This window comes from Notolepis coatsorum, assembly GCF_963971535.1.
Source record: "Notolepis coatsorum genome assembly, chromosome: 12".
Classification (NCBI taxonomy): Eukaryota; Metazoa; Chordata; class Actinopteri; order Aulopiformes; family Paralepididae; genus Notolepis; species Notolepis coatsorum.
The window spans coordinates 9,137,828-9,159,155 of NC_140176.1; the positions used below are offsets into that span (position 1 = coordinate 9,137,828).

At 42.9% G+C, this 21,328-nt stretch overlaps 2 protein-coding genes across 4 annotated transcripts in view; one reads left to right on the top strand and one right to left on the bottom strand.

The window, feature by feature from the left end:
- zfhx2 (zinc finger homeobox 2) overlaps positions 1-7,906 on the bottom strand; it is a 32,427-nt gene extending 24,521 nt beyond the window's left edge. The window contains exons 1-2 of one of the 2 annotated variants that reach the window (XM_084326566.1): positions 7,842-7,906; positions 3,163-3,324 (exon numbers count right to left, since the gene is read on the bottom strand). In XM_084326566.1, coding sequence (XP_084182692.1) covers positions 3,163-3,324; positions 7,842-7,847 — 168 coding nt within the window. In that variant the 5' untranslated portion in view covers positions 7,848-7,906. Of the gene's footprint in view, positions 1-3,162; positions 3,325-7,226; positions 7,295-7,841 lie in introns of those variants that run through there. The other variant, XM_084326565.1, reaches the window with a different exon arrangement.
- A 1,763-nt stretch (positions 7,907-9,669) lies between these two features.
- On the top strand, positions 9,670-19,728 carry thtpa (thiamine triphosphatase). 2 transcript variants are annotated; one of them, XM_084326764.1, is made up of 5 exons: positions 9,670-9,792; positions 10,369-10,438; positions 13,746-14,282; positions 17,921-18,029; positions 19,547-19,728. In XM_084326764.1, exons 2-4 carry the CDS (start codon positions 10,369-10,371, stop codon positions 18,019-18,021), a joined length of 708 nt encoding a protein of 235 aa, XP_084182890.1. In that variant the 5' UTR covers positions 9,670-9,792; the 3' UTR covers positions 18,022-18,029; positions 19,547-19,728. The 2 variants fall into 2 exon arrangements, with proteins under 2 accessions (XP_084182890.1, XP_084182889.1); XM_084326763.1 differs by lacking the exon at positions 19,547-19,728 and having other exon boundaries at positions 17,921-19,051.
- Positions 19,729-21,328: the final 1,600 nt, after the last annotated feature.

The window sequence follows — 21,328 nt, forward strand, 5'->3', positions numbered from 1 at the left end:
CTTCGCACGTGTTTTTGCGGGTCCAGTCCACGGTACGTTGACAGAATTTGCAAAACACCTTATCGGCGGAGGCATAAAAGTCATTAGGATACTGCTCTGCTCTGAATTTAGGGCTTAGTGCGGAATTTCTTAGCTTCTTGACAACGTTAACACCGAAGCAGCCAGACGCTTGGACACTGCTGCGTGTTGTGTGTAACACGCTGTAGCGTCCCCGCTCATGTTAGCTTTGCACCAAACGTTCCATCTCCTCCCGAAAACGGAATTTCAGTCCAGATTAGGCCCAATTCTGCAATATTCCACGTTTTACAGTGGATTCCATTTTTATTGGTCAATTCCACGATTCCGTCCATGATTCTGTGAACACGGATTTCATATGGCTCTACTTCAGGCTATGGAAGCGTGGTGTTTTCCAGCTTATACCAATTTTCTTTGCAATATTATATATATATATAAACGCTACAGAAAAATGTGAGTACACAAGTTCAAGTTCAACTCAAGTTCAGACCTCGGTTACTCTATTTCATTAGCACTAAAAGTGATTTTCCTTTTTTGCATTAGTAACTTCAGAATGTTCTCTTTTTTTTTTATCCACTTTTTCTCCCATTTTCTATTTTTCTCCCATCCCAATTTCGTATCGTTCAATTCAACCCTCCCGTCTCGAACGCTGTTTCTTGCCTCCCACAAGCCGGCTGCAATGTGGACGAAGCCATACAGTACATAGCACGAGTCCCCTCCGATACTCGAGGTAGCAGCCGTCGTATCTTTTCACCTGCGCAGCGCGATCTTTCAGCGTCAGGGGTCTGCGCTTTGGAGGGGCGCCGCCCCCATCGCTTCGTGATTCTACTGCGCAGGCGCACCAACCGACCTGTAGGAGTCGCTGTCCACAACGTCCGATCCCCACCCCTCAGTTTTCCCTCCCCTCATACTGACTCAATTGGCAGAGTCAGCAGGAGGGGAGTCGATGGGTGGTAATCTGGTCGTTGTAAACAGCGACTCCTACAGGTCGGTCAGGGCGCCTGCACAGCAAGGACAGGAGATGTCGAGGGTAGTGTGAGCCTCCCACACGTTACACCTCGCCAATGAGTCCGCGCTGACAGGTGAAAAGAAGTGGCTGGCTGACTCCACATGTATCGGAGGGAACATGCGATAGATTCTTCAACCCTCCCTACGACCGACCAGTGGGGGGCACATGCGAGCAACGATCAAGACAGGGGAGGGGGGAATTGGCACGACTACAAAATTGGGATGGGAGAAAAAAACTGAAAGAGAAAAAAGTGGATCCAAAAAAAAAAGAAAAAAAAATACCAGGCTCGTGCATGTGCTATAAGTATAAAGCTATGCTTTGCAAAAAAAGTATGCAATCCTTAAGTTCAAGTAAAAAAATTGCCACTTTTCTGAGTGCGTATTAAGAGAAGTTATTTATATTTTGAACGTGATTCACTGCGCATTAGTTAATTACACGTTGCGCATGTTATGACTTTGAACGTCTGCCATTTCCACCGCAAAAGGCACATACAATTAACAATACGATGCGTCGATCATGAATATGCAAATCGACAATTTCATAGTCGATGACGTCGACATGGGCGACAAATCATGACAGCCCTATTGGCAGTAGAGCAGCTCTCCCCAGATGTGTGTTTGAGCAGTAGAGCAGCTCTCCCCAGATGTGTTTGAGCAGTAGAGCAGCTCTCCCCAGATGTGTTTGAGCAGTAGAGCAGCTCTCCCCAGATGTGTTTGAGCAGTAGAGCAGCTCTCCCCAGATGTGTTTGAGCAGTAGAGCAGCTCTCCCCAGATGTGTTTGAGCAGTAGAGCAGAGCTCCCCAGATGTGTGCTTGAGCAGTAGAGCAGCTCTCCCCAGATGTGTGTTTGAGCAGTAGAGCAGAGCTCCCCAGATGTGTTTTGAGCAGTAGAGCAGCTCTCCCCAGATGTGTGTTTGAGCAGTAGAGCAGAGCTCCCCAGATGTGTGCTTGAGCAGTAGAGCAGCTCTCCGCAGATGTGTGTTTGAGCAGTAGAGCAGAGCTCCCCAGATGTGTTTTGAGCAGTAGAGCAGCTCTCCCCAGATGTGTGTTTGAGCAGTAGAGCAGCTCTCCCCAGATGTGTGTTTGAGCAGTAGAGCAGCTCTCCCCAGATGTGTGTTTGAGCAGTAGAGCAGAGCTCACCAGATGTGTGCTTGAGCAGTAGAGCAGCTCTCCCCAGATGTGTGTTTGAGCAGTAGAGCAGCTCTCCCCAGATGTGTGTTTGAGCAGTAGAGCAGAGCTCACCAGATGTGTGCTTGAGCAGTAGAGCAGCTCTCCCCAGATGTGTGTTTGAGCAGTAGAGCATCTCTCCCCAGATGTGTTTTGAGCAGTAGAGCAGCTCTCCCCAGATGTGTGTTTGAGCAGTAGAGCAGCTCTCCCCAGATGTGTGTTTGAGCAGTAGAGCAGCTCTCCCCAGATGTGTGTTTGAGCAGTAGAGCAGAGCTCACCAGATGTGTGCTTGAGCAGTAGAGCAGCTCTCCCCAGATGTGTGTTTGAGCAGTAGAGCATCTCTCCCCAGATGTGTGTTTGAGCAGTAGAGCAGCTCTCCCCAGATGTGTGTTTGAGCAGTAGAGCAGCTCTCCCCAGATGTGTTTGAGCAGTAGAGCAGCGCTCCCCAGATGTGTTTGAGCAGTAGAGCAGAGCTCCCCAGATGTGCTTGAGCAGTAGAGCAGCGCTCCCCAGATGTGTTTGAGCAGTAGAGCAGAGCTCCCCAGATGTGCTTGAGCAGTAGAGCGGCTCTCCCCAGATGTGTTTCAGTTTGTATGGGCTCAGCTGAAGACCATGTTGAGCCCAAGCCCACATGAAAAGCAGTATGTATATGGGGCAGTGGTGGCCTCAATTCTAGAGAAGTGGGTTTGTGACCAAAAGGTTGTGGGATTGATCCCCAGATGGGCCAGAAAATCAGGGCTCCCTCAACACGAGCCATGGAAGTAGGCTTGCTTCTTATACTTCATTTAGACCAGTGGTTCTCAAAGTGTGGCATGGATTAAAAGATTGACCAGGATTGTTCCGATGAAAGCGATTCAATATTTTTAATTTTTTTTTACAAATGTTACCCAGCCCTAGCTATTACTCGGCCCTATCCAAAGCTATCCCACAAATCATCACCACAAATTAATCTCAGAGCACTCCGAACACTTACAATGTCCAGCAGTTTGTCCAGACAGGTAGGAAGCACGTTGTGTTGGTTTGAGAGATGCTGGGACAGGGAGTTTCTGTCAGGTTGCCCTTGCTGGCATAGAGGGCACAGCCACTCTGCCCTGCCGCCGTCGTTGTCACTGCACACTGGCTCTCCAGACTCCTCCTGGAGAATCAAAACAGACATTAAAAGAATGGTCCACACTCCTTGGCCAAGCGGCAGTCAAAATGGAAGGAAAATAGTTTACACCAGGGCTGTTGCAATAATCTAATAACGGTGTGATCTTGATATGATAATTTGGCTGGCCAAAATATATAAAAATATTTTACCGAGTTATGACGGTATAATGGTATTTCGCGGTATTGTTTTCCAGTACAATGTGATATCTTTTATATATTTTTTAATCTTGTAATACAATTTAATTCAAAATAGTCTATTTTATCTTAAGTTTTAATACTGCTGCAAGGAATCTTTAATTATTTTGATTAACTTAAATATATAGTGTAAATTTTATTATATTATTAATTATAAATTATTTGTATTTTATGTTTAACAACATGTATATATCCCAGCCATATGAGAGATAATCAATTATTTTGTATGATCATAATCAGTTTCCCATTTTTCCCTTTGGAATTTTCATCCTCCATATTAACTTTCAAAGCAAATATGTTTACAAATGGGTCAAAAGTCACATCCTGTGTCGCCCACTAGGTCATTACTTGAGATTCAGATCCATCTGCGTGTTAAAAACAGCCTATGTACATGTACACAAAACCTTTTGAGTTGCTCCAAAGTTATCATTGCAGTGTAGTACAGTGAGTGAGCAACACAGATTTCATCGAAAAGCAACATAATACACGATTAAATCAGGGTACACTTTGAAGTTAAACTGAATGAGATAACTAAATCGTCAAATTGCAAATTATTTGTCAGATAATAATGCACATCAGCAAAACGGCTGCATAAACTAACAGGGATAAAACTATACCAAGCTATACTACCGTAATTCCTCTAATAGTAACCCCGGCTTGTATTTGTTTCAACTGTAGCGGGTACCAGGCTTGTATTAGGAGGAGGACTGTATAAGAGGGAGGCCTATATTTCAAATTTTCAAACGGATCATAATGAATAAATCAACATTTTGTGTCAGTTTGAACCCAGTAAAATGTACTGGGTTCATTTATTGAAACCAAGTACTGTATGAAATAGTAAACAGTGCAATTACAGGTGGTCACTGGTCATTTCAACGTTTTCAAAGTGAAATCAAGTAACTAGCTCAGTATGCAGCTCAGTATATTAGTAACCCGGCTTGTATTAGGAGGCCGGCTTATAATTGCTTAGCTCAAGAGCGCACCCGGCCATTAATAGAGACCCGGCTTGTATTTGAGACCCGGTTACTATTAGAGGAATTACGGTATATAGACTAAACCGTTTCCAATGTGTGTGTAGGCTAAACCTATTAATATATGGCATGCTGTGACTTGTTTATCTGACTAGGTTACAAAGATCAATTTATCTAGGATGTTTTGTTTTTTTAAGTGAATAATTTCAAGGCATTAGCCCATCTGCTCTTCTATAATAGTAAACAAAGGAGAATGACACAACAAAAAAAAATTATCTGCATAGGGGTGGGAATTAAGCATAACTGTCCAATAATAGGTAACACCCCCCGCCTAAAATAAATTATGCCTAACATGCTGCGACTTGATTTGCTCTGCTTTTAACACATAAAAGCATAATATATATCAGAAAGTCTATTATATATAGGCTGTCTCAATCATTTTTGTCCAATGACCCCAAAACTGATGGTCTATACTGTTCAGTAAAAGTGATTGATCTGAACTTGGTATCGGAAAGTTTTAGTACTTGGAATCGGTAGGTATCCACAGTGGAAAAAATGGTATCTGTGCATCTCTTAGTGGGAATAACAAAGAGCTCCAACAACATCATCACAATGTCATTCTTAATTATCTGCTTTAGCCTACATAAAGTGTTGTGATTCAGATCTACCATATAGCCAACTGTGCTGTGATGTATCTTTTGTATTTCATTTGACCACAGTAAAGAGCTAGAAATATATCAATCAATCAAAAGCAACTATTCTATCAGTTGCTAGATCCAGCATCTCTCAGGCTTTCATGCAGTCAAGTAATGCCTTTTTCCATCTCAAGAACATCACTCGACAGACCGAACATCATTTTGATCTTTGATTAAAATCCTAGAAATGGTACTGTGAAACATATCACGACACCAGCCAAAACACACTAATACAATATCATGGGAAAAAGTATCAAAATACTATATAATGCATGCAGGACATGGGCCGCCGCCGGATTCGAACCCATGACCTTACCAGTGCTTGGTTTGCTTCAAAGCACAACTGGTTTGCTCCAGGTAGCACAATTCATGCAATGAATTCAGAATGCTTAAAAGATTTCACCAGCCTTTTTACAAAAGAAAAACTAATCGAAACCAAGACCACTTTTCCACTAGTGAAATAATGCTATAAGATCAGTACTTCCACTGTAAGGCTTTGAGGACACAGCCCGGAACCTCTCATACAGGGAGTTTCCCCCTCGTTTTGTCTGCAAAGTACAGTATCAAATTACACATTATTATCATCATAACTACAAAGCCATTTAATTTTAGACACTTTGGTTTAGGCTTTAAAAATCGTCTGTATGCATCTCACATAAATCCTTCAATATATCATCTAATATTAGCCTTGCGGTACAAACTTACTTCAAATGCATGCCTTTTTAAAATGCTGATCTGATTTTTTTTACAGGGCCTGCAATTTACAGAATGCAGTAGTAGGCCAATACACTGTTGTCTGTGAACGCATCCACAAAGGGTACATTGTCACATGGCAATTAACTCTAAAGAATTGGCCTTATTGCCCCCTACACACACACACACACACACACACACACACACACAAGCAAAGCCAAAGTGTGGCCAGCATTACATCAAAAAGACTAGCCGAGGTCACGATGCTGCATAACTGTACACTCTGTAGCAGCAAAGCTTGACGAGCATGAGGCAATCATCAACTATCAAATAACTCCACATGCAGCCATTTATAATCAAAAACATGCAAGCGACACCCCCAACAACAAGCTGCTCCAAATTATTACCATCGCTAACGTTATGTATTCGGGGGATATAAAGCTCCTAATCCAACCTGGGTTCTGCTGCCTGAGGTGGAGGAGGGACACCGACCGACACACAGCTATGTTGCCCACTTCCTCGTCATGTCAATTAGCAAGCTAGCAGCAAAGGGATCTGGCCACCGGATCAGTCGACAAGAAGTCCCTCTTTTCTGCCTCGTATGGCGACGAAACCCGCTAAACATTCACACCAACATCAACTCACACAATTCAAATAAGAACGACACACGGGGGGCTTATAGATTGATATTTGCCCCGACATTAGCCGTGGCATTACTAGTAATAACGAGCAACCAGCCTAATTAGCTCGGATGGGTGATGAATCAATTAGCCAGCGAGCTACATGTCGTCTACTCACAGCCCCCCTCCTCCTCCCCGTGGAACCGTCGCATTATATTACAGACACAAGTGGTGTTTCCGAACTAACCCCAAAAAAAAGGCTGGTTAACCTTACGCTGGTTATAATTGAGTGAAATAATCCATCAAACCAGCCTGAGCCGAGCTTTATTTAAAATGGCGAGAGATCCCAAAAAAAAAAAAAAAAGAAGATGTCACCATATAAACACGTTGATTAGTTCGTCGCTACTACTACAGCTTAACTAAAAACAAGATAGTAAAAATGTCATCGTAAACAAAAGGGGCTTTAGCTAATGATAATAACAAGTCGTGGCACTTCGCTAGCTATAGCCTGTTAGCTGAAGGTAATTAACCCCTCCTCGGTCTAATGGAATATAACCCCCAACACACACAACACCCCTCCAGGTGAAACAACACGGCTTCACTACAACACTACCATGGAACATAGAGTCCCCCCTTCTTCTTCTCCTCCAGACAGAAACTAGATTAGGCTTTAACAATACTAATAATAACAACCTCATCAGAAAAAGCACAAACCTCGGCCTCGAGTTGTCTCCGAGCCCCACTGATTGCGGGCTGCCAGTCGGGCATCTAGTGTTGCGCCGCCCGCCGCCTCGCTGCTCAGCACGGCGCAGAGTTTGAGGCCTTTAGAGCCCGGACGGACCGAGCCATTTAATTAACGAAGAGGGGGGTTCCGTTTTACAGATGTGGACTAAAACCCTCCTCCTGCTACCTCTCCCGTTTCACACGCCGCTCTCAACGTCCTCACTCCGTGTCTAAAACACTCCTGGTGCAACATATGGTCCGTGTGAACTCTTTGTTTTAAATAGCCCCCCGTGCCATAATTGGGCGACGGAATTAAAAAAAACGCTAAGCTACTTGACAAAAAGACTGCGTGCAGGCGATGGGGGGGGGGGGTGGAGAGAGAGAGGGGGGGGGGGAAGGAGACCGAGGCTGGAAAAGAAAAAAAGTTTGGAATTTAATGTTCGATAACATTAACCGATTAGGATTAGTAATGTAGCGGTAATCCGTCGTTTTGCGAGTCGACACTATCGATCGCGGCGGGGACACTACTGTACTGCAACACAATTAAGCGATCGCCGCAATGGCGTTTAATTAGGTTCGGAGCAATTAGCTTAACAGCGCGTTTACCTGCATGGTCGCTCCAGTTCCACGCTTCCTCTCGCTCCTCAGAACTGAAAAGTTTTCTTGCTCGCTGCACCTCCCTCCTCCTCCTCCCCCTCCTCCTCCTCCCTCGCTCGCCCTATCCCTCTCTCCTTCCCCCGGCTCTTCCCTCTAGTAAACACACGACAGCGCCCCCCCGAGGCTGATTGCTGACATTCAAAGGTTGACAAGAGAGACATGGTGGCTATCATTCCAATCAATCCCTTATGTAACATAATACAGCTATTATCATTAGGCTGAGCTGAGAATAATAATAATGTTGGCTTTTCGAACACAAACTAGTTAGTAACAGTTAGTAACAGGGCAAAAACAAGGGACTAAACACGTTTCGCAATTATGCCACATCAATGTGGAACGCCCTACCCAAAGCTGTAAAGGAATGTGAATCACTACCCACTTTCAAAACCACTCTCAAGGGACACCTACGGGAGACTGCAATTCGAAACTGGCCCCTGTAAATGTCCTAACCCAACCCCCTCCAATGTACAGTAAATGACCAATGTACAGTTTTTCTTGTACAGGTGTACAGTGTTCCCCACCCACCCCTCCTATTGAAAATGGGGGACCCTGATGTGTAAACAAGACGAAAGTCTTTCTCTGGTCTGCATCCCCTTAACAATTGTGTGTATTGAGCTGTACTGTATTGTACCCATTCTGGAATCTGTTAATAAAGTTTTCAATCAATCAATCAATCAATCAATCAATCAATCAATAGCAAGGGGAAATGTATTTAAGAACGGTGTCCAAAAGTTTGGCTTAATCAGATTATATTCCAATGATTTACAAAAAAATACCTAGCCCTTTAAATATATATATATATATATAATTTTATATATTTAATTGTATTATTGTTTCAATCTGTTTTTATGTATCTTTCTACCTTTTTTAGAATCACCTGATCCATGGAGATGTTGAGCCATGTTGTCTGTAAATAGGAATTTGTTCAATAAAAAGAATCCCCCCAGAATTCCATATTCCAAGGTGAAAAAAAGGTACATCATCATACTACTGCCAACCTAGAATCACAAGGTATCATATATCAATTAGGACTAAATCACAGAGAAAGGTCCATAAATAGTCAATTCTAAATCAATAAACACAGAATAAGACATTTCAAATATTATACTTGAAGGTGTGGCGCACCTCCAACCGTGTAGCGTAATAAATAAATAAATAAATATAAAATAAATATGTTTGAAGCAGAGAGGAGGATTAAAAGAATGCACCATCTGTGGCGCTGCGCAACTGGGACGGGATTGTGATGTTCACGAACACCCCGATGATAGGTGTCCTCGGCTGCGCCTGTGTACAAACCAAACTCTAGTTCAAGTTCTTTAATAGTTGTCATACAGAAGTACAGAATACTTTGGCGCAACACAAAGAGTTTGGAACAAAACTCCCACAAAAGATCCACTGAATGACATTCAGAGTTAAAATATATATATATATATATATATATATATATATATATATATATATATATATATATATATATATATATATATATATATATATATATATATATTTGTCAATATGTTTCCAAGACGCTACAAATGGCAAATGTGTTACTCAATCAAATACACCGGTTTTCATAACGTTAGGGGCTTTTATATAAGAAATAAACTAATGTCAACAAGAGACCCCCGTGTGTCTGCTTGTTTCGCCAGAGCTGGTGACGGAAGTAGTTGAGTAGGGTATATCTGCAGAGCCGCAAGCCCACCGTCTGGGCGGGGCTTCGGCGCCCAGACGTTGGGCTTGCGGCTCTGCAGATATCCCCTATTGAAGTAGTTGGTAAGTAAGGAGTCTCAAGTCTCGGTTCCTCCCCGTCTCTGCTGCTCTGCTACTGACGCGAGGAGGGGTTTAGTACTTGGATCCGTGGCTGTCATTTAATTTGGAGCTCTGATTCTGAACTCAAAAGGTATGTGGGCGCCGTTTTCTGTGACATTTATGCGTTTTGTCGCTGATGTAAACAAGACGAAAGTCTGTCTCTGGTCTGCATACCCTTAACAATTGTGTGTATTGAGCTGTACTGTATTGTACCCATTCTGCAATCAAATGTTCAATCAATTCAACCAATCAATCAATTCAATCAATCAATCAATGCACGAGCATGGCATGGTTGCGCCATTGAACGATGTCTGATTGCTTCAACTCAGAATGTCATTACGGACGGACGGTAGTAGCATAGTTCTGTCTGTGTGAATCTATCTCATCAATTCATGAAGTGGGTTACTTCACAATTAACAAAACAGCGTGTGACATTGGAGGGTTGTATTTAATAGTAAGTGATAATTAATGCTAGACATTTGATTTGCAACAACAACAAAATGGTGTTTCCATTTTGAATAGCAAGTTAACTGACTTAAGTTCAACCCTGTAGTTGCTTTGCTACTAGAATGCTGCTACTACTACTAGCCTCCCGTGTAACCATTCATAAAAATCACATAGCCTACCGTATGTTTCTCATAGATTTTGGTAACTTGTGTCATTTCAGATGAGCGTGGAGGTGGAGAGGAAGTTCGTCTGTGATGTTGACATCCAGAAAACTCTAGAGGGAATTGGAGGTGTGTGTTGAGTTGAATGGGATATTACCATATACGTGATACATTTAAATAATATATATATATAAAATGTGAGCTTGAAATGCAAACTAGTTGAATGGTGGTTTTTACATTTTACGAGAGTTGTATTTTGTGCTGTGATCCCAAATGTTAAGATATAGCTCATTTGAAAGTATTTAAAGGTAGAATCTGTAATGCCGTCAACGGCAAAAGAACCCCGCTTGGTATTGCACTGTGTTTACATGTTTTGTTTTGGTCTGATGTGTGGGTGAGTTGCGTGGGATAAGGGGAGGGGTTGCTATTGCTGGTCAGTGGTCAGTCACATCTGGCTCTGCCAAGAGAGGTCTGGAGAAATGTATAATAAGTTACTGTATAGTTATATATACTGTATATCATATTATTGCTATACAATATACATATATTATACTATATATATATATAGTAACTTATAGTGTGAATTTCTCCAGTCCTCTCTTGACAGAGCCTGGGGTGTGGCCAGCAATACTAATTATTATTACTAATAATAAAAAAATAAATAAAAAAAAAAGTATGCAGTAGCAAGAGGGGTTGTTTTGCCTTGAGGTCGCTGTTTGATGGCATTGCAGATTCTACCTAGAACCTGTAATGCTGTCGAAGAGCAATTTGTTTACATACTGTAGTTTAGTTTAGTAATCAGAATTGTTATCTGTGGTGAAAAAGTAGCATGGGTATGTCCCTACTTTAATACAGTATGCATGGAGTGTCTGAAAACTCTTAACTGATGACTTGTTTATTTTTGCTAAAGGCCTTGATAATGACACTCGCCATTTATAATAATGTACACTAAAACTGTAAGCCCACTTTCTCTCTTTGCTGAAAGGATCGGGTTGATGCTCGATTAGGCAGTGTTCTTTCATTTATTTATATGGTTTTAGTATTAGCCTGTTTTGAATGAATGAATGAATGAAAACTTTATTTAACAGATTGCAGAATGGGTACAATACAGTACGGCTCAATACATACAATTGTTAAGGGGATGCAGACCTGAGAAAGACGTTTGTCTTGTTTCCATCAGGGTCCCCCATTTTCAATTCATATAGACATTTATGACATACATAACATACATGACATTTATGGCATAGGGACATATAGGTATTTAGTACTGATACATTTGTGACATAGGCGGTATTCAAATATACAGTACTGTTACCCCTAGATCCTGACAGAGTATATACATATGATGGGGAGGGGACTGTACATTAGGAGGGGGTGGGTGGGTGGGAGGGGAATATACATACGGCGGGGAGGGAATATATACATGCGGTGGGGAGGAGACTGTCTATTAGGAGGTGGTGGGGGTTTTGGGCATTTACGGTGGCCAGTTTCGAATTGCAGCCTCCCGTAGGTGCTCTTTAAGGGCGGTTTTGAATGTGGGCAGGGATTCACATTCCTTTACAGCTTTGGGTAGGGCGTTCCACATTGTTGTGGCATAATTGCGAAACGTGTTTAGTCCCTTGTTTGAGCCGAATCTGGGTTTAACATGATTTGTTGAGCTTCCTCTGGTGTAGTGGTTGTGGTATTCACTGACCTTTGGGAAGTATTTTGACATGTACATGGGCACCCCGGTCGTATAGTGTATCTTGTAGACCAGGCCCATTGCAAGTTGCTGTACTCTGTCGTCTACTCTAAGCCATCCTAGGTTGGCAAAGTGGGCAGGGGTGAGGTGGGTTCTGGGGTTCAGGTCAAGTAGTAGTCTGACCAGTTTGTTTTGTGATGTTTGTAATTTTGTTTTAAGCGCCTTTGAGGTGCTTTGGTACCATGAGGTGCACGCATAGTCATAGTACCCTTGAATGAGTGCTCCTGCCAGAGTCCTCAGGGTATTCTTGTTTACCAGAGAGGAGATCCGGTACAAGAATCTAGTTCGTTGGTTGACTTTTTTTATTACATTGGATGCCATTTTGTCACAGGAAAGATTTGCCTCTAGGATGGAACCCAGGTAGGTAATTTCGTCTTTCCTTGTGACAATATTGTCACCCACTGTAACTGAGAAGCCGTCGGTCTTGCTGAGTTTGTTATTTGAACCGAAGAGAATGGACTCTGTTTTGCCCATGTGTAATGATAGTTTGTTATCAGCGAGCCATATGCAGATTTTGCCTAGTTCCGTGCTGAGGGTTTTTTCAACCTGCAATTTGTTCTTGTCAGAGACCAGCAGGGCTGAGTCGTCCGCAAACAGGAACAAGTTGCAGTCACAGGCTGACGACATGTCATTTGCATAAATTAGGAAGAGTAGCGGTCCTAGTATGCTTCCTTGTGGAACACCACAGCTCACTGTGAGGGGGGGGGATAGAGTACCGTTTACCTCTACCATCTGTTCTCTCCCCTCCAGGTAGGATTGCATCCAGCTCACTGATAGGCTATCAAAACCAATTGCTTTTAGCTTGTCCATTAGAATGGAGTGATTGACAGTGTCGAAGGCCTTTTGTAGGTCCAGCATGACCATGCCGCAGTATTTGCCAGCGTCCACCTCTTGTTTGATGTGGTCGTTCAAATAGAGTGTCAGTGTCAGTGGAGTGGGACGTTCTGAAGCCAGATTGGAATTCGTAGATTAGGTTTTTTTCCGCCAGGTACTTTTCGACCTGTTCGTAGACTATTTTCTCCATGACTTTCGAGATGGAGGTAAGAATAGAAACAGGGCGGTAGTTGCCTGGGTCTAATTTGCTGCCCTTTTTGTGTAGAGGGGTCACTCTCGCAATTTTGAAGTCCTTGGGGACGTGCCCCTGTTTTATAGAGAGGTTTATTATGTGTGTGATGACTGGGGTGATGGCGGCTGCTGCGTCTCTGAGGAATTTGGAGGGGATGTTGTCATGGCCAGTGGCCTTGTTAGGTTGGAGGGCGCTCAATTTTTTGAGTACCTCATCGGTTGTTACCATTTCAAGTTTGAAGTCGTCTTTGTGGACCCCTAGGTTTTTGTAGTATGCTACTATGTGTTCTACCCCATAATGCCCTGAGTGGGAGGGTAGTTTGTTTACCAGTGTTGTGGCTATGTTTGTGAAGAAGATGTTTAAGTAATTGGCTACATCCAGCTTGTCTGTGCTGAGCGTGTTGTCCGTCTTTATGTTTATGTTTGAGAATCTGGTTTTAAGTTTTTTACTGCAGCCTAGTTGATTATTGAGTAATTTCCAAAGTTCGCGGGGTTTGTTTTTGTTTTCCTCAGTTTTGTCGTTGATGAAATTTATTTTTCTTTTTACTGTGGTTTGTACTATAACACAAAAAAAACCTAGTCTACAGTTAGAATTTTCCTGCTCTTTCTATCTCTCTCTCTTTTATGCAGCCGTGTGCATTGGCCAACGTCAGTTTAAGGACCAGTACTTTGACACCCCCGACTTCCGCCTCACGTTGAGAGATGTCTGGCTGCGCCAACGCAAAGGATGCTGGGAGCTCAAGTGTCCAACAGCAGCAGCAGCAGCAGCCAAGGGGTCAGCCCTGTGCTCTTGCTACAAGGAGATAACTGACCTACCTCAAATTCAACTGAAAGTCAAGGAAGTCATCAAGGACAGTCTTGGAAATGGAAAGACGGCGGAGGAGGGAGGCTGTGAAAAGCAGGAAAAGTCCTCCGTCAACCAAGATGAACCTGAAACGGGAGAAGAAGGCTCCTCTGGGGAAGAGTCTTGGCTGCGGGAGCTGAATCTGGTGTGCTTTGCAGAGTTTACAACGGCACGGCTTTCGTTCACTCTTGAGGAGGGAGTGATGGTGGATCTGGACCAGGCAGACTTTGGGTACTGCTTGGGAGAGATAGAGGTTCTTGTACCAGAGGGAGAAGATGTGAAGCCTGCCTTGGAGAGGATCGAGGAGACGGCTCAAAGGCTGGGTGAGCAATGAAGAAGATCCTAAGTGGGCTTGAATCATGCCAATCCTATACCTGTCAACTCTTCAGCTCAATTGTGAAAATACAGGAGATTCACCATTTGATTTGATTTTTTATTTGTCTCGAACATAGAAACATAAAACAAGTTTATAAAAAAAAAAAAAAGTGACCGGCGGCTGGGTAGCACAGCGGACTAAGCGCTCGCCTACCACCGCAGAGACCGAATTCAGCTGTCAGCGACTCAGCGGTACCTCCGGCTTGGTCAGTCGTCCCTACTAACACAATTGGCAGTGTTAGTGGGTGGGAAGCCGGTGGGGTATGTATCCTGGTCGTTGTAAACAGTGACTCCTACTGGTCGGTCGGGGCGCCTGTTCAGCAGGGAGGGGATCTGGGGGAAATAGTGTGAACCTCCGCACGTGTTACGTTCCCCCAGTGAAACTCCTCGCTGTCGGGTGAAAAGAAGCGGCTGGCGACTCCACGGTTAACCGTCTGTAGTGTGGTAGTGAAAGGGTTAACCTTCTGTAGTGTGGTTGTGAAAGGGTTAACCCTTTGTCATGTGGTAGTGAAAGGGTTAAAGCATGTCGGGAATATGATGTTGTATAGAACAGACATTCCCATACACATCAATGCCCTGAGCTGTGGTAAATCAGACAGCGAGGACCTGCATGGAGGCGTTATTGGACTGCTACTTTATTCCTGTTTAATTCAGTCGCCTGCTAATTCAGTAGGCTTATGGCTGGATGTTGTGGGGAATGATGTCATCAAGTAGAGATCAGCCTGCACTCCCTTTTTTTTTCTTTTGCCGAATAGTAAAGAGAGTAATCAACTAATCATACAGAAATAGCCTATAGCTATATGAGTAGATATAGAATCATGAAAAGATGGTCACATAACGTTATCTTAAAGGAACACGCCAACATTATGGGAAATGTACTTACCGTTTTCTCCAGAGTCAGAAGAAGATGGATACCAATTTCCTCTCTGTGTGTTCAGTAGAAAACTATCCGGCTGCAAGCTGGCCTACTAGCCTAGCTTAGCATAAATGAATGGAAATGGATACAGACCAGCTAGCCTAGCTATTGGCCAAAAACAAGCTAGGCTAGTGGTCTGTATCCGTTTCCATTCATTTGTGTTAAGCTATGCTATAGCAGCCGGATAGCTTTCTATCTTCTTGTTTGACTCTGGAGAAGACAGTCCCATAATGGTGGCGCGTTCCTTTAAGATAAGATAAGATGGAGCGGTCAGGTGGCGTAGCGGAGATTGCGTTCGTCACCAACCCCGGAGACGCTGGATTCGCCTGTTCGAATCCAGCTCACAGCTCCAGAGTTGTCACCAGCTTGGCTGGCCGTTCACACTAATACAATTGGCAGTATTAGAGGGTGGGAGAAGCTGGCGGGGTGGGTCCGGGTCGTTGTAAACAGCGACTCCTACAGTTCGGTCGGGGCGCCTGCTAAGCGCGGATAGGATCTAAGTGGGATAGTGTGATCCTTCCACACGCTACGCCCTCTCAGTGAGAGTCCGCGCTGCCAGGTGAAAAGAAGCGGTTGATTGGCTAGACGTGTGTCGGAGGAAGCACGTGGTAGCCTCCACTCTCCCAGACCGACTGTGTGGGGTAAGTGCGCAGCGACCAGGAAGGGGATTGGGAATTGGCATAACGACTAACATTGGGATGGGAGAAAATCGGAGGAAAAAGGAGGGGGGAAAAGAAAAAAAATATATATATAAGATAAGATATTCCTTTATTGATCCCCTTGGGGAAATTCAGGCACCATAGCGGGAGGGGGGAGGGGAGGTACAGGTAGTAGAAGACATGGTACAGGTCATATAATTATAGTACAGTGGAGAAGTAAAAATAGAAAATAAAAATGTCTATTAGATGACTACTTCCACTTCCAGTGACAAAAGCAGTTCATTTTATTATAAATGTATTTATAATTGTATTAAACTGCCATCACCCAGATAATCTCAACCCACTTGTTACAAAGGATCAGATTAAACCGAATATATATATTTATTTATTGATATATATTGCATAGTATTTGTATATCGTTTGATATCCCTTGTATATTCCTTGTACATATACACGGAATATCCCTTTAGCCCAGACCATAATATTTCATTCTCTTATTGGATGGCGTGCCACCAGCGCCAGTGTTTTACCCCCAGAGTCGAGTTCAAAGCTACCGTCAAGGCTTGTCTCAACATGCCCGGTTCTGCCCAGGACTACGAGACAGAGAGGAGGCTGGTACTAGTTTATTCGCCCAACATATAAATATGGCGCAGGCGAATACAGAAGTTCAGTTCAGTTCAGTCCGCAGTCCGTTCAGTTCGAGTTACCCAAGTGAAGCCTCACCCACTATGCAACGTGCGGTGAAGTGGGCCCGTATTGCCCCAAAATAGAGTCTTGTTTTATCCTAATACGTTTGTTCAACGTATCGTTCGCTCCTTTACTAGTAAACCTTCATTACGAGTCAAAGACCAAGTGAAGTGAGTAATTGTGCGTCTAAATAGAGCACTTATAGCCGCGTGCGAATAGGATAGTAAAGTATCATAGCTTAGTTGAACAACGTCAAGTTCGACTTGGTTGGTGTAGAGTACCGCGCACCGGAGGATCTACACCGGTGATTGCAGAGCCCCTTTCCGGCTGGATTATTATTCTTATTGCTTTAACCAGGCTGTTTGAGCCTGGTTAAATCGTCTACACCCACTGCTGTGGGACCTGCCCGTGAGGACATCACTCAAGCCCGTCTCTATTGGAGAGGCTGACCGGCTTTCACCTGTGCGCGCACCCTGGGATTACAGCTGCCTTTCATCCGCTGATACAGGGAGTAGTACCGCCTCCAGGAGCCTATTGATTCCCCGCTGACCCGGACTTTGCATTAGAGCATTGCCTCCCCCTGCTGGCTTACAACCGGTGGAACCCCCCTTCCAGTATCTCTCGCTATATATATTGTGTACCATATATATAGTGTACCATAGATATAATTCCTTACATTCAGGTTGTATAATTACCTCCTGCGTAACCAGAGAATGGACATTCATTATTGATTTGCCTACGCATATTCCTTTGCCTTACAAGTGCATTCAAAGAATAATGTAAAGTATCCTATGTACCTTTTGCTCCATTAAATACTTGATTATACCTTTGTTTGGAACCGATTTCATTGTGGGAAGTGTTCATCATATTCATATATCGTGTACTGTATGGCCAGTAATTAAAGTACATAAAGCGGTAGTGGTTTAATGATACCATACTTATCAATACAGTCAGGGAATTGTACCCCTCAGTTACACCACTGATGTATCCTAAAGCTAAGGACGGTGTCTGTGGCACCAGATTCTGGAGCCTGACTCCACAGAGGAAGGGCAGATCTATTCACGATTCTATGGATCGATTTCAATTGGGCTCAATGGTTATGGTTTCCAGGGGCCAGCACCTGCCATTGTTGGCTAATTTGGTGAACTGAGTTTCCAAAGCGGTTCAGCAGAAACTCAACACGAGGCAAACTAGAGACATCTGCAGGACGGGAGGTGCACTAGAAGCTTACATTAGCTTATAATATATTATATGAGCTAACACACTGTCAAAGTAATGATCCCTAATCCTGTTGGACATGTTTTGCTTGTTTCTTCTTCTACAGGTCTGACTGGGGAGCAACGGGTTCAAGGGAAAATGAATGTATACCTCCAACGTTATTCCCCGGAGCACTATTCAAAACTACTGGCTGCACATATAATATAAGAGATATGGTGTGTTTAATAGCTAGTCTTTCCACTAATCAATTTATTACCTGCACTGTAGTACATGATCATATCTGTAGAATAAGAGGGTTTTAATTTGACTATAATGTGTAAAGGAATTTAAATGTGATGGGGGGGGGTCACTGTTTTTCTTTTTTTCTTTGTAGGTTTTCACTGTGTGTGTGTGTGTGTTATAACGGATCTGATCATAATTGCATCATAGAACAGACTTCCCAGTTGCTATTGCATGTACATATTTGTATATGTGCATACTTACCAACTGTTTCGCCTGTTTTATAGCAACACTACTATCAACGACATCTAAGAAGGGAGATCCCCCCTTGAACGGCCCTTTTAAGGTTTCTCTCCTCCACATTGCTTGTGGTGCTTTTTTCCTATTGCTAGGTTTTAAGTGAGTTTTTCCTTACCTTCACGTGGGGTATATGTCTGGGAGTGTTGCATTTATTTATTTTACATTTTATTTAATTTTATTAACACATTTCATGGAGTGTTTTGTTCTTGATTTATTGTGATTAGGGATGTCCGATATTATCGGCCGATATTGGCATTAAAATGTCATTTTAATAAGTAAAGTAAATAAGTAAATTATCGGTATCTGTTTAACATTTTTATTTTATTTTTATTTACCCAGGCAAGTAAGAATAAATTCTTATTTTATTTATTGTCAAACGTATGCATAATGTTGTGTTAATTCCACGACAAGAGATATGTATGTTAATTGCCTGAACTTATTCCGTTTTTTTGGGGGGGAAACCCCGCATATATCGGTATCGGTTGATATCGGTATCAGAAATGAAGAGTTGGACAATAACGGTATATCGGTAAAAAAAGCCAACATCGAACATCATATGATAACAGATAATTAAATTGATAATTGAATTGAATTGAATCCCTAATTGTTTTTTTTTTTTTTTTATCTTTTTCCCCCTCCTTTTTCCTCCGATTTTCTCCCATCCCAATGTTAGTCATTATACCAATTCCCAATCCCCTTCCTGGTCGCTGCGCACTTACCCCCCACAGTCGGTCTGGGAGAGTGGAGGCTACCACGTGCTTCCTCCGACACACGTCCAGCCAATCGCTTCTTTTCACCTGGCAGCGCGGATTCTCACTGAGAGGGCGTAGCGTGTGGAAGGATCACACTATCCCACTTAGATCCTATCCGCGCTTAGCAGGCGCCCCGACCGAACTGTAGGAGTCGCTGTTTACAACGACCCGGACCCACCCCGCCAGCTTCTCCCACCCTCTAATACTGCCAATTGTATTAGTGTGAACGGCCAGCCAAGCTGGTGACAACCCCGGAGCTGTGAGCTGGATTCGAACAGGCGAATCCAGCCGCTCCGGGGTTGGTGACGAACGCAATCTCCGTTACGCCACCTGACCGCCCTGAATCCCTAATTGTGATGTTTCTTCTTGACTTGTTTAAAGAAGACGTGTCCGGCCCATGGGGACATTAACGTGTGTTGTCGGGCCTTACAAATACATTTCATTTGATTTGACTTCACCAGAGCCACTGAAATCAGCAAGGTCCTAATACGTACACAGAATGAATCCGAGAGATGCTGCCCTTCTGCTAGAAGCTCACGTCGACCTGTGAACCTGCCCTCCAGTCATGCATATTTAGGAGAATAGACTGAGGGGACTCATTGTATAATTGTGTAGTCCGAATAGATACCCACATTACCCAGATACCCCGATGATGACAGTTCACTGTCTCAACACATTGGCGATTAAATAACCTATATGGAGCTACACTGAGTGTGCCTTATTCCTCCTTATTTTGATTCTTGCTGGCAATACCAGCAGCACCTCAAAAAGACTGGTGTGTTTTTATCTACTCCTTCATTATAGTAGATCTCATGTTGTTAACCTCATGTTGTTCAGAAAGCCTGTCCGCTCCCATGGTTCATCCATTAGGCCTAGTACCTGGGATTAGGTACTAGGTAATGTATTAGGGATGAAACAGTTACCGGTTTTAATGATGACCACCATGTTCGATCACTACACCCTTAATGTTCAGCTTCAACCAAAGCAACAGTCTCCTAGACGCAGCATGAGAACATGGCAGAACACAGCTGTGTGTGTGTTCATGAGTGAGAATAATAATAGTAATAATGTAACAACACCAATAATAATAATAATAATTTATGCAAACAAAAAGTGCATAGTGCAGTTCAAGTTTTCAATATAAAACTTAAAATGATTTCACTATCAGTGCTTTTAGAAGATTTTCAGCACATTTGAACAATACCACAATAATACTGATAACTGTGATAATTTTGGTCACTATAATCGTGATATGAAATGTCCATACTATTACATCTCAAGTATTAGTGGCTAAAACCTTTAACTCGATCATCGCTGTTGATTTTTATGAAAAAAGAAAGATTCTATTGTTCAGGTCCTTGGCTGACTGTTTGAGTTATCACGGTCCGCAAAAAAAAAACCACATAGCCTAAATTTAGATTGATATTGGAGGACACTGAATTATTGTGTTAATTACAACTCAATGAAATGATGGGAGATGAAAAAATAGCAATCCCTACCCTGACCAACATTTCTTCAGAAATTCCAAATAGAACTATGAGAGAAAAAGCAGAATGCTCATTGTTGCCAGGTGTGGAACAATGATTCCATGAAGCTGACATAACAAGAGTGTTTTAGGTTCAGATGGTCCTCTGCCATGTTCATGCTGTTTAAGCAGGTGGGTGAACCACCACCAGAGAGAGGGGAGTCAACGGTCATGTAGTTAATAAGTAAGGAGGTTTGTACACCAGCGTCTCACCATCTATGGTAATACAGCCTACAGTAAGTGAGTGGTTGGCTACTCCATGACATATCTTATGAACAAGCTCTCCCAATCTTGGGATCAAATTAAAATGTATTCTTAACTCAAATGACTTAATATTATGGTCAATATTTTGACATTAAAGACTACAGCACATACAGAGAAGCCGTTGTAAAAGCCATGCAGTAGAAGTGTTTGCATTCATTCTACTGAAGAGTAAACATCAGTGAAAGAAAGACAACATTTTCATGTGATTTAAGTCAGTGGTGGTCTAAAAGGTTAGAGCAGCGGGCTTGTGACCAGAAGGGTGGCAGTTTGATACCCCATACTGGCGGGAAAGATTTGGGGTGGGGAAATGAATGAATAACCCTTTGATTGATTGAAAACTTTATTAACAGATTGCAGAATGGGTACAATACAGTACAGCTCAATACACACAATTGTTAAGGGGATGCAGACCAGAGAAAGACTTTCGTCTTGTTTACATCAGGGTCCCCCATTT